The sequence below is a fragment of the Trichomycterus rosablanca genome, chromosome 23, assembly GCF_030014385.1.
Source record: "Trichomycterus rosablanca isolate fTriRos1 chromosome 23, fTriRos1.hap1, whole genome shotgun sequence".
NCBI classification, from domain to species: domain Eukaryota; kingdom Metazoa; phylum Chordata; class Actinopteri; order Siluriformes; family Trichomycteridae; genus Trichomycterus; species Trichomycterus rosablanca.
In genome coordinates, this window is record NC_086010.1 from 4,649,199 (window position 1) to 4,662,892 (window position 13,694).

Consider the following 13,694-nt stretch of genomic DNA (forward strand, 5'->3'; position numbering starts at 1 on the left):
GAGAGAAGGAGCAGCTGAGAGAAAGAGAGAGATGGAGAGAGAGAGAGAGGGCGCGACAGAACAAGTAGGAGAGAAATAACGTGAGAGACTAAAAAAAATACTAGAGGACAATCAGGGGATCAAGATCAGAGGATCAAGTAGCAGGGGTTTAAGAGGAAAAGACTGTGACGTAAAGGGGACGATGTGAAGAAGTTTGAAATTCGGTGGAAGGAACTAGACAGGACAGAAGTAAAGAAAGATAGAATAAGTATATTTTATGGGGGAAAAGAGATACCATGACTTGTTCCCATAGCAACCTAGCCTTCCATGAAATACCAGCTTGCTCGCTCTCACCATCGGATTCTTGGCATTTTCTCCAGCATCTCCTTATTCCTATATAGCACTGTGTGTACACTGTGTCAAAGATTTACATACGAAACATGCGAGTGTAGAACAGGCAGGAGAAAAAAAGCCATCATGCTTGGCCCACTCATACCATAGAGCTCAAAAGTGAGGTTCCAAAAGTAAAACCACTTTAGAATTTTCACTGGAAATTATTATTGACTTGATTTAAATCTGACAAGATTTAAGAGCCACTCTAAGATTTGATACTCTCACAACAAGAGCAGCTCCTGTAGAAGCTCTAATTTAATCAGATTTTAACAGGTGATAATGAGAGGCAAACAACTTGAAAATGAAAGTAAATTAATGTCATATAAACAATAAAGGCTATTTATACAAACTCTCTAGTTCTTTGTGGATGTGAAAGCTGTAAGTGGGACAGAAAGAATATTGATGCCTTTGAACTTCGGTGCTGGTGAAAAACTTTTGAGAATTCCTTAAACGGCAAAGATGACAAACAAATGAATCCTTGACCAAATCAAATCTAACCTTTTACTTGAAGCTTAAGTAACCAGAGGCAGACTTTTCTAGATACACATGACTGGAATGGACTTGATGGCATAAATAAATATCATAAAATACAAGAGTCGGCTCAGGACTGATGAAAAAAGGTATGGTACTACCCAGTAATGAAAGATCTTGGCTAAAAACCTACTTTACTTTGCCAAAAAGTAACCAAGTAAGCAAGACAATGATTCAAACTCATCTCAATCAGTCAATCTGCATTGCATTGTAGTGGAATCTACACCAGCTGCTATACAGGAAACAAAGCTAGTTTAGCGACAGTGCTAATGTATGTCCAGTTGTTATGATATAACAAATCTGTCAAAACTGTATAGTTGCACAAACCATAAGTGAGAAATTAAAATGCTTCAATGTGATATAACATTACAGGAGTGGAAAAGAAAGCTAATACACTGTTTTGCAGAAAGTGTTGTAAACAACACACAATGTAACATCGATATAAAAACAAGAAAAATGAACCAACCAGCAAACTCATTGGCAGCCTCCGTTTATGTCTTTCCCATCACCTCTAACCCCTCCACCTTCTACCCATCTGTCTCTCTTCTGCTCCCCATAAAAACTCGCCACTTACTCCCTCCCTTCGTATCTCAATTTCTCTTAAACAAGCTCATTCCTACAGAAGGTAAAATATATGCAGAGTACCAGAAGCTGTTAACAGCATCACAGAATGGGGTTCATAAAGCGACCGTTAAACTCTGTAATGTTGGCTGCTTGCTAGGCTGCATGATGATATCGACCATGTCTGTATCAGCAGAAAACTGAATTAAATCACCGCATTGGTCTCATGAGGCAGATATCTGTTTCGACTTACTAAACCATGTACAGGTTTAGGGTGGATACAATAAACACCTATTTTAAAAAAATGGATACAACCTATAGAACACCTATTTAAAAAATCTGGATTCTGATCAACAGAGTTCCTGGGTCTGACTCATGGGAGAATCTAATATACAAGTTTATAATCTGATTAAAGACACGAACAACCTTCACTATAATTACCTCGGTTTATTACCACCCTTTATAACAGTGCTTTCCTATAACATCCATAAATAGGCATTAAGCAATATTTTGACCCATTACCCCAAAATGCTTATAAAGAATCTTTTCTCTGAGTTTACATGGGACAATATAAAACTCCAACCACACTGCCTAAGTCAGGCCAACCCTCTAAACATACTCAACAAACCAGAATGGCACTTATTAAAATGGTTACTGTTACAGAAGTCACTGATTAAGACTTGATGTGTTAACTGAAGTGGAATAGTAAAAAGTATAGTGATGTTTGCACAATTTTGCAAAATGCTTTTTAACAGCAGGAACCTGAAATTTGGGTTCATTAAAAAACCATAACAAATAAATCTTGAATCAATCCACCAGAAAATGAAATTGTATTTTTATGTAGATATATTGGCTAGTTTTATAAGGAAGTCTTTATTATATGTTGTGACAATCATGTGAAAACATGCTCAGGTCTAAAAAAAAAGTCCCTCACAGCCAGTAGAGATCACAGGTTCTGTAAGTGTTGCATGAAAAGGCTGAGACAAAATCAAGCTGCTTTCAGTGACACCTAAAAGTGTTTAGTTTTCCCCAAACTTCTGCATATAAATGCTGCCTTCTGTACTATGTGAACAACTAACAATGAATTTAGTGCATTATTACCCTTAATGCTATAACAGCTTGCAGTCTTTTAGGATGATTTACAAAAACTATAGTCTGACTGTGGGAATTTGTTACATCAGGAGAAATACTTTTTGTACAAATGTGGTAGAAAACATTGATAATGTTACATGTTTCTGCTCTATTTATATTTAGAAAATATATTTACATACCAGCTGGTGCTTTAGCAGGGCATGGCAGGGCACCATGGAAAGTAGATCACAAACTCAATATATGTCGGGGCAAGTCGTAGCCTAGTGGTTAAGGTACTGGACTAGTAATCAGAAGGTGGCTGGTTCAAGCCCCACCACTACCAGGTTGATGCTGTTGGACCCTTGAGCAAGGCCCTTAACCCTCAATTGCTCAGATTGTATACTGTAACTGTAATGTAAGTCGCTTTGGATAAACGCGTCTGCTAAATGTTGAAAATGTAAATGAAGCCAATAATTTTGGCATGTTTTAGTGAAAATATGACAAAACTCACAGACAGTAACTGAAGGAGAGATTTTAACCCCTGAGCCTGTTAAATTGCAGCACCCACATCACCTGCTGTGCCACCATGCCTCCCTGAAATATCTGGTGTGCCTTTTAATTAAAGTTAGAGTGCAGTCCTCTATGGATTACATTTCACTTTCTTTCACCACGCTTCATTATTTCTCTTACATAGAAATAATCAAAATCATTTGAGATCAGCAGCACCGATTTACAGCACAGCTCTAAAAATCAATCTACACAGTGGTATAAATGCTAGAGCCAAACCTCACTGGTAAACACATCTCTAATGTCTGCTGGAATATGCTGTCATATCACCCAACTGTACAATGCATCCCAACACTTTACTTTTCTACTCATAGACCCCCTTAATCATTACTTCTGCTCTCTTTCCTTCCATCAAAAGCTCTTCCTCTTCTCTCTCTTTCTCTCCACCTTTGCTAGTGTACAGTGCTTTCAGGAGAAAGTGTCAGCAAGCGAGAGACGAGTTCTGAATGAAGTTTGCATATTTGCACTGTGCAGCGTTTCTGTCCAGAATGGAATATTTAGAATACAGCACTGTCATTCCCACAGTATTATCACTCTGCAAACGCATGCATTTATTTACAGAAAATGCTTACTGTGTGTGTGTTTAGTTTTATTGTATTCAAGGTGTGTATGTGCCTGCTTGTGTGCATAGTACCATGTTCTGTGTGTGTGTGTGTGTGTGTGTGTGTGTGTCTTGGGGGGGGGGGGGGGGGGGGGGGGGGGTTTCATAACGCTTTAAAATGATTAAAATTTGCAGTTCTTGCAGACTTTCTGACTGAAAAAAGTAAACATTTTCAGACCAAGCACCTCTCTTGGACAAACACCTCCAAATTACACATCCTCTTAACCCTTTTAATGTTTCAGCTGACCAACTTGAGTTGCATTTTGTAAATATTAAGACATTTTAAACTTGGTGTCTATTACACAAGTCAGGGCTCTATACAGACCACCAGAGTTTATACACACTAAATTCATTAAACCACGTTTAAATGTATCTGTAAGTGTTTTCGTGTTTAAGTTTGTATCATTTTATTGTGTATTCTCTTCATGTCTTCATGTGTGTGCGCTGCATGCTCCGCTGAGAAAACTGGCCGGACGCCATGTCCTTAGAGATAAAGAACAATTATACTGATGATCTGTCCTCAATCCAGAGATAGACTTAGAACTGTGTCATTATATTATTACCTTCAGGCCAAACAGCAGACACACACACACACACACACACACAGACACACACACACATGATTTTTGTATTTAATACAGACGCATACACAGTCAAAATAATGTTTTGAGACTGAACAAACTTTCAGCTGAGAGAAACTATGTTGTCATACATCTGTTAGGACTTTTAAAAAATGCTATAAAAGCACCAATTAAAGCACCAGCTATATTCACTCAACATTAGCAGGTGGAAGTTTCTGCACGTCAGTTTACTTCATGTTGTCAAGAAAGCTAAAATTTGTGTTAAATTGTTTTTTTTTCCATTCATATTAATTTATATTTGAGCTGTTTGATGGAATTGCAACCCTCATATTTCTCTTTGCAATATAATATCTTTGAAAGCTCTGATTATTGGCCAATGCTAACATCGATAATGATACAAACTTCCTTAAAGTAATTAAGCCAATCCACTGCAAGTAAAGCACACAAAATTATTTTAAAACCTTGTGTCCACGGCTGATCAGTATTGTGTCTGTAAATCCCAACACCTTGTAAGATGGGTGGTTATATCCGATATAAGTATTTAATAAAGTGATGAGTAGTTATCTGTATAAATAATCCTGCAATAAACTCTGTGATACAACAATCATAAAAGTGATTACTCATTAAAAACCTTTCTTTAATATGAATAAATATGTTTCTTTTAAATGCTTGCCCACCCTGAAAGGTTACATGACCAGATAAGCAAGCTGTCACTATGATGCCACATTCAGAGACAGTGGCATGTGGAGGCCTGTGTAACGTTTCTATGTCACAGTATGGCTTCCACTACAGAACCAATGATAGAGGAGCAGGTGGCTTACAGCAGTAGCCAGGTCTGTGTTTGGACATCAGTCACCACTCTGCAGTTGGAGGACATCATGCCAAGTGTGTCCTACCATAGGTACACAGCGTGTAAAAGAGAATAAGAGCGAGAGAGAGGGGGAGAGAGAGAGAGAGAGAGAGCACTTGAGGGGGAAAATCTGAATGTGTGTGTGGGGGGGGGGGGGGGGGGGTGTAATGCATTAAATAGTTGCTCTGCTCAGCTCGACAGCAAATCCCATGTAAGGCTGAAAGGTCATGAATCAACATAGTATCAACACATGAACCCATTAAATCCTCACTAATAAAATCATAATAGGATTCACTAAAAATCCAAATGAGCACATAAAATATAATATAATCATAAAAAAAAAAAAAAAAAAAACATAAACTCTTAATAATGTTCATTAAACCCCAAATTAACACATTAACCTAAATTTAAATAAGGTTTGGGTAAAATGGGCCATGGTACTAAATGGTACTTACATTAATGTTCATCATGCACTACATATATTTACACTATACAGCCAAAAATATGAGGTCACCAGATAGTCCGCTTATTGGACATCCCATACCAAAACATAGACAATAATATGGAGTTAAATATTAATATTTCAGTCATTTCTAAATGCAGTAAGCATGTGAGACAATAGCTTTTCTAACAAGCACAAAAACACATCTATGTTATTGAGCCTTTTTAGTCTCCTGGCTGCTGACACAGCAAAAAAATCACATTTTTTTAGCAAAGCTTACTACACACTTGGGTATTTTTGTCAAAATAAAGGTGCCCCTTGGATCTTAACTAGCCACTAAGCGGGTGGTTCAAGATAAAAGAAAAAAGTATGGACAATTATGTCCATGTTGTATCTTGTGGAATTAGCCCACTGGGGCACACAGTAACGCTAAATAAAAGGGTTTCTGGTCGCTATTGGTAAGTCAAGCTTCTCTTTTTTAATCTCATACGATTAATATTAGCATTAAGCATGCAAATGAAGCACAGCCGCTAGCATGCTGATCAATAAGGCAAAGCTAAATAAGAAGTGTTAAATAGTGTTGAATAAAAGTGAATTTAGACCCTGACATTCTCAGAGCCTCTGCTGTAAAATGTTTCAGTCACAGAGAAGCAAAGAATTTGCTGCATCTCTTCACACCCCTGAGCTCAGAGCCTCCACTGTAGCACATTTTCCTCTCAAACCCGGGGCTTCTGCTGTGGCAGCACTCAGCGTTGCTGCAGGAGAATGAACGAGTAATAACCGCTGGTGCCAGATGTAGCAGCATCATGTCATTAGCTCAAATAGAACTCCAAGAGTGAACTTCATAGGACGCAGTATTTGTACACAACAGATCTAACACATTTTTAATACGCATTTTACTGCTGTATTGCTTATCAGCTTTATCAACTCAATTCCAATATTTTGCCTTAAGCCCAGTTATAATTGAATGCTAACCACTAACGCCATAATGACCATGGGTAAATAGAAATTTTACGGATTATGTCCTACGGTCTATAAATGCATTTCTTAAACAACTTTCACACATACAGACTCAGGTGGTGATGTAGTCTAATATGCTAGCCTATCACTGAGTCTCAAGTTTGAATCTCAGTAGTGCTACCAGCCTGTTTGAACGCTCAGCAGATACAACTGGCTGGATTAGGATTCTCCTCCTTTCTGCTGTGACAGCAACTCTGTCAAACAAACAGCAAGGTTGAGAGGTTTACAAGGTCCACAGAAACTCTAAACAATTCTAACCTGTACCAGCTGGCCTTTAAGCTATGCGCCACACATTACCACATATAAATTATTAATGTATTTAATGGCCTATCTTTTAATGTTTGTTTGTTTATTAGGATTTTAACGTCATGTTTTACACTTTGGTTACATTCATGACAGGAACGGTAGTTACTCATTACACAAGATTCATCAGTTCACAAGGTTATATCAAACACAGTCTTGGACAATTTAGTATCTCCAATTTACCTTACTTGCATGTCTTTGGACTGTGGGAGGAAACCGGAGCTCCCGGAGGAAACCCACGGGGTCACGGGGAGAACATGCAAACTCCACACAGAAAGGACCCGGACCGCCCCACCTGGGGATCGAACCCAGGACCTTCTTGCTGTGAGTGCTACCCACTTAGCCACCGTGCCGCCCATCTTTTAATGTTACCTGATCTACATCTACATTAATGCCTGACCTAACAAATGCTATTGTGACAAAAAATGTAAAGCCTTCTCACAGAAGTGGAGGCTGTTAAAGAAACAAAGAGCAGACCAGCTCCATATTATTGGGATGTCCAACAAGCTCATGGTCAGGTGTCTACAAACTCTTGGACATATTATGTAGATAATATTACAGTCTTATGATAATACCTTATATTAAAACTGTGCCAGTGCCAACATAAAAATTCTCTTTGTAATTTATTTAGAGCCAAGATGGTATCATCACCATGTGTTTAAGTTCTGAATGACCTTCTGGTCAAAAGACACTGAAAACTTAAATCAAATGGCTGAGTCAGTTTCTTCTGCCAAGCAATATTAAGTTATGCTTCAGGCTAAACGCTCTCATGTGCAAATCTGAATTGGTTTACTCCTCAGCAGATCATTTCATCTTTTCACATGGTTTTAGTGGTCAAGGTTCTAATAATTAGCATATTAGCTCGGAGGGGAGATTCAGTCCATTGTGTTTCCTTGTTTTCATTTGGTGTTTTCAGTTGTTCATTTTGCGTATTTTGTGTACTGGATTTAGTTTCTTGAAGCAAAGTTTTTTCTCTTATCCTCTCATAATTCTTATTCTTGCTTAGTCTCTTTCATTTTGTCATGAACACCGATCTTAGCAGAAACTTAAGATGTTTTTCTAAAATCAAGTAATTGCTAAGCCTTCTGAGCTGACAGCAGGGTGGCCTTTTCTGGGTAGATTCATCAGTGTTCACGAGTTTCTTCTATTTTGAGATTATTATTGGCTTTGACTGTGGTTTCTTAAAAAGCCTTAAAGTGGATTTGTAACCTTGTTTTCAGGTGTATGTATTTAGCTCTTTATCTAATATTAAGCAACAATAGAAGAGATTTAAAAAAAAGATATTTAAGTATTTACACCACTGTGTATTACACATGACAAGATATTCACCTATTGCTGGTCTTAGAGATACCATCCTCCAGATGACAATACAAAGCTGCATAATTAGCAATGTATTTACTACTGAATACAGAATGAAGAGTAATTCAACAGAATATAAAGTACAATTTTAGCTTTTCCGTCATTCATCCTCTGCTGTGATAGTAATATAGTTTTACAGAATGCACTACCAATAGTAAAATAACTGATGTTATACAACAGAACCACAACAGTACAAGGCCTGCACCAACATCTGTATTTAATATTTTAACAATATTGCTAGAAAACAGCCTTTTTATTAAAGAGACTAAAAGTGCTGATGTAAGTGCATCAATAGCTTTACAAATGGATTGGAGTGCATTCTTTGTCAGATGTACTCTCCTGAGTGGACACTACTTAGCTAATATAAACCACAGAGACAGAAAAGCAAAATTAAGTGTGCTTAAAGTAGAACCTTTACATTTGGCTATTTTCAATAGTGGAAAATGTTTAATAATGCTACAGCTTTATTTAAAAAAGTAATGATTTACCAACAAAATGCAAGCTAGTGACTTCATGGTGTCTGTTTCACTGCCACTCCAGCCCCACATTCACTTTCTCAAAATAGTGTAAAATTTTAATTTACCAACCCTAGCCAGTCTATTCCCTATTTTGTCCATTAAGGGTTGTAATACTGGAGATTTCCAACATGGACAGTCTAGCTTTAACGATTCTTTACTTTGCTACACATGGAATAAAAAGACACCTTAAAAAGCGGGACACTAGTGAATCACTCAACATCTGTAGTACTGTGTTCAGCCTGCATTCTAGATAAGCAGTAGTAAGGTAATGTTTAATCTTATGTACCACAACACATTACTTTGCCTAGACCCCATTTATACTTGCTATTTTCTTGCATCTTGTATCCTGATAATATTTGAACCACATGCCTTTAAACTTAATGGGCTAATGAACCTATATTATCAGGATTAAAATGTGAAAATCAGTGCATAACAATGAACCACCTACTATCTATGTTGTTCCTGGTTTACTACTTTAATTGCTAAAGATGATTGCTATGTTAATAGTAGTAACTTTATCTTGTCTTGTCAAGTTTGGACTCGGTGTTAATAAGATGATGGCTGTGGATGGATTCTGGTTGTACAAAAAACACGTTCATTACACATTCTTCATTATTGTTTGGCAGGCTTGCAGGGACCGGTTAGATCTTGTGTGAGATTTTGGCCAAATGTGTCTTCAAGAGACAGCTGCATCTACCTTAGTTTGATATGTGGCTGCAATGTGTCCAAAATCCCCTAAGGAAATGGCTTTATTTTTATGTTCAAAAACAATCCAGTTTGTGAGACTGCCATGAATTAAAGGTTGCTGGAACAATTGGGTGACACTGTACACAGTCAAGCGAGCTTTTTGTCACCATAGCCAAAACGTCTGTCACACAAGTAAGAAGCCTCTGTTCTTGCTTTTTCTTTGTTCATGTGATCTGCAACAAATTCTATTAAGCCCTAAAGTACTAACGTTTGGAAAAGGGCCTTTTGAATGGCGGCATCTAAACCTGTAGTGATTAAACTCTTGCTTGGCTGTGAAAAGTATTGCTATAGCTTCTAAGTTACAGTAGACCAGTTGTTGTTTTTCTTATTGTATAATGTGTATAATGTGACAATGTGGGTTTTTTTTACTTTGGCAAACTGACCACTGTTAATGTAATTTGTATATGTGCAATCAAACTAGCTCTATTTATATGGGTACAGAGAAGTCCCCTGCTGTAGTCAATCATAAGCACTAATGAGGAATTTAGAGGTCATGCTGTCGAGTTAAAACAACATAAGGTATTTTACACCAAATTAATGATATATGCTACTTTATACATGTAACCTAGCATATTTCCATATAACCCACAGTAAGTGTGTAAAAATGTTTATACAATATGGTATGTGCTCAGATGTTTTATTCACAGAAAAAAACAGTAACATAAATCACAGAACTTTTAAGACTGCTAAATCATGCATGCCTCCTACCTATTTTTCCCTCCAATTTGGCACTGAGAGCTAAACAGCAATCAGAAGGTTGCCTGTTCATGCACTATCACTACCAAGTTGACCCTAAACTTTTTTATTTGAAAGCGTTATTTGTTTATTAGGATTTTCACATCATGTTTTACACACTTTGGTTACATTCATGACAGGAACGGTAGTTACTCGTTACACAAGATTCATCAATTCACTGTCAAAGTTTAATGTCAAACACAGTCATAAACAATTTTGTATCTACAATTCACCTCACTTGCATATTTATTGGACTGTGGGAGGAAACCGGAGCTCCTGGAAGAAAACCCACACAGACACGGAGAGAACATGCAAACTCCACACATGCAAACACCCCACCTGGGGATCAAACCCAGGACCTTCTTGCTGTGAAGCGACAGTGCTACCCACCGAGCCACCGAGCCACCTGGACTAATAATCAGAAGGTTGCCTGTCCATGCACTATGACTGCCAAGTTGACTCTGTTGGGCCCTAAACTTTTTTTGTTTGAAAGCGTTATTTATTTATTAGGATATTAACATCATGTTTTACACACTTTGGTTACATTCATGACAGAAACGGTTATTACTCGTTACACAAGATTCATCAGTTCACTGTCAAAGTTTAATGTCAAACACAGTCATGGACAATTTTGTATCTCCAATTCACCTCACTTGCATATCTTTGGACTGTGGGACTGGACTGATAATCAGAAGGTTGCCTGTTCATGTACTATGCCTGCCAAGTTGAACTTTTTTGTTTAAAAGCGTCTCCTCCTAAATGCCACAAATGTGAATGTAAACGTGCAGAAGTATGTTAGCTCTGGACTTCAACTGTTCATCCTCAACTGCATGTAAAAAAAGTCAGATGTGGAGGTGAGGGGTGAATGTACATACTTTTGAAAAGACAGTATGAGTGTTACAAGGCTAACCCTGGAAAGACTGCGAGTAAAACATGAACCAACATTATTAGATGGTCTCACTGGTGCAGGAGCAAACAGGTAAAGAGGCAAAAAGAAACCAAGATAGACAGAGACAGAACAGAAAGAAAAACAGAGAAGGCGAGATGCAGTGTTATAATGTAGTATGCATACTGCTTACCTTGAAAGGGAACATAGGACATGTTCCATCGGCATGTCAGTTTCTTAGCATGCTAAAAATGATCCCTCAGCACCGAGGAGAAAAATGAACGAATAACCCGCCGCTCATGTTTCACACCGACGCACAGAAATAATTCCGGTGTTCAGAAAGAGAACGTATAAAAATACAGAAATTATATTCCAGTCTCGCAATAAAAAACGCAATCACAAAACTAGTCAGTTAAAATGAGAAGAGCTGAGAAAATAGTATCTCTCATCGATAGTGAAGGCAGAGATAGGGGGCGGAGGACTGACTGTAAACGAGTATCTCTCCGTATTCCACTGTAATTAAACATATATTCGCTACATCTTTCTCCCAGTACTCTCTACCCTCACCGTTACACCGTTATAATGCCGTTATTTTACCATTATTCCCAGTTAAAATGTTACATAGCGAGCTAATACGCTGCCCGAGTGACCGTTAGGATGCTGAAGCGCGAGCTCTCTCTCTCTCTCGCGCTCCCCCGCACGCGCGCACTCCCTCTGTCACACACACACACACACACGCACGCACCTTACGCACGCGCGCACAGAGACGCTCACGCGCCGCTTACGTGTTTCAGTGTTTCACTCATCTTATACATGACCATATATGAGCATACGTTCCCCTCCACAACTACTGGCACTGCTGGTACAGATTAGTAATGAAGGGTTATAAGGTTCTAAGTAACTCACATTTTGGTGAATCAGCTTAATTTTAGTCTGAAAAATTCAGCCTTTAATTCAAGACCCCCTACGCCCCCCCCGGTAACATTTTAACTGGGAATAATGGTAAAATAACGAGATTATAGCGGTGTAACGGCAACAAAAAAATCTGGCGTGCCCCTATTAGATGGGACGGGAATCTGGCATGTTGCAACAAAAATGTCCAGAACTTATAATGTCCATGTATTCTTCAAAGACTGGATTAAAAATAAAGAACTCCTCCAGGCCACCCAAGAAGGATGGGTTCCTGCTGAGTCTGGTTCCTCTCAGGGTTTCTAACTGTAATTTTTAAGGGAGTTTTTCCTGCCACTGACGCCCTCGGCTTGCTCAGCAGAGGTAAAGTTGATGTGAGACAATGTTCATAGTAAGAAGCGTTATATAAATGAGTCTGACTTAACTTGACTGATACACATATCTTGTGTATAATCTACCTCACCATTATTTACTCAGTACCATGTACTAACCAACACTTGTCTCTAGTCTCGTCTTCCTTTACTTATTTTAAGCATGCTCGTATTATTGTAAGTTGTCTACCTGCACTATACTTTACTGTCTTGCACTTTTTGTTCTATGTTGCACCTTGGACCTGGAGGAACGTTGTTTCGTTTCAATATGTACTTGTATATAGCTGAAATGACAATAAACCTCTCTTGACTCTTAACTTGAGTAGCATTTACTACTTTGTTCACCCGTTCTTTGCCGATAAAACAGCATAAGGACAGTTGGGCAGTTGTAGCCTAGTGGTTAAGGTACTGGACTAGTTATCAGAAGGTGGCTGGTTTAAGCCCCACCACTTCCAGGTTGCTGCTGTTGGACCCTTGAGCAAAGCCCTTAGCCCTCGATTACTTAGACTGTTGTGACAGAAAAATGTGAATTTACACAAGAAGTATTAACATATGATCAGATACTACTTAGAAAATGTAGATATGCTAAGGGCATTTTTGCCAGTAGTCATATTCCAAGAATACTGCTACAATGGAATGTTACTGGGTGCGTACATAAGAATGCATCAGTTGCATTGTATGACATCCAAAACCCAGTTCTACCTGATTTAGACCAGTTCCTACACGATCAGCCATAACATTAAAACCACCTCCTTGTTTCTACACTCACTGTCCATTTTATCAGCTTCACTTACCATATGGAAGCACTTTGTGGTTCTACAATTACTGACTGTAATCCATCTATTTCTCTACATGCTTTGTTAGCCCCCTTTCATGCTGTTCTTCAATGGTCAGGACCCCCACAGGACCACGGCTGAAGGTCTAGAAGACGACCAACTCAAACAGCAGCAATAGATGAGCGATCGTCTCTGACTTTACATCTACAAGGTGGACCAACTAGGTAGGAGTGTCTAATAGAGTGGACAGTGAGTGGACACGGTATTTAAAAACTCCAACAGCGCTGCTGTCTGATCTACTCATACCAGCACAACACACACTAACACACCACCACCATGTCAGTGTCACTGCAGTGCTGAGAATCATCCACCACCTAAATAATACCTGCTCTGTGGTGGTCCTGACCATTAAATAATAGGGTGAAAGCAGGCTAAAAAGCTATGTAGAGAAATAGATGGACTACAGTCAGTAATTGTAGAACTACAAAATGCTT

General features: G+C 38.5%; 1 protein-coding gene across 7 annotated transcripts in view; it reads right to left on the reverse strand.

Moving 5' to 3' along the window:
• Positions 1-11,743, reverse strand: part of syngap1b (synaptic Ras GTPase activating protein 1b) — an 86,930-nt gene extending 75,187 nt beyond the window's left edge. For all 7 annotated transcript variants that reach the window (XR_010007449.1, XM_062986105.1, XM_062986104.1 and 4 more), the window contains exon 1: positions 11,338-11,743. Coding sequence is in view for 6 of the 7 variants with exons in the window: in XM_062986105.1 (XP_062842175.1) it covers positions 11,338-11,359 (22 nt within the window). In the remaining variant the exon portion in view is untranslated. The remainder of the gene's footprint in view (positions 1-11,337) is intronic.
• Between the last annotated feature and the right edge of the window lie 1,951 nt (positions 11,744-13,694).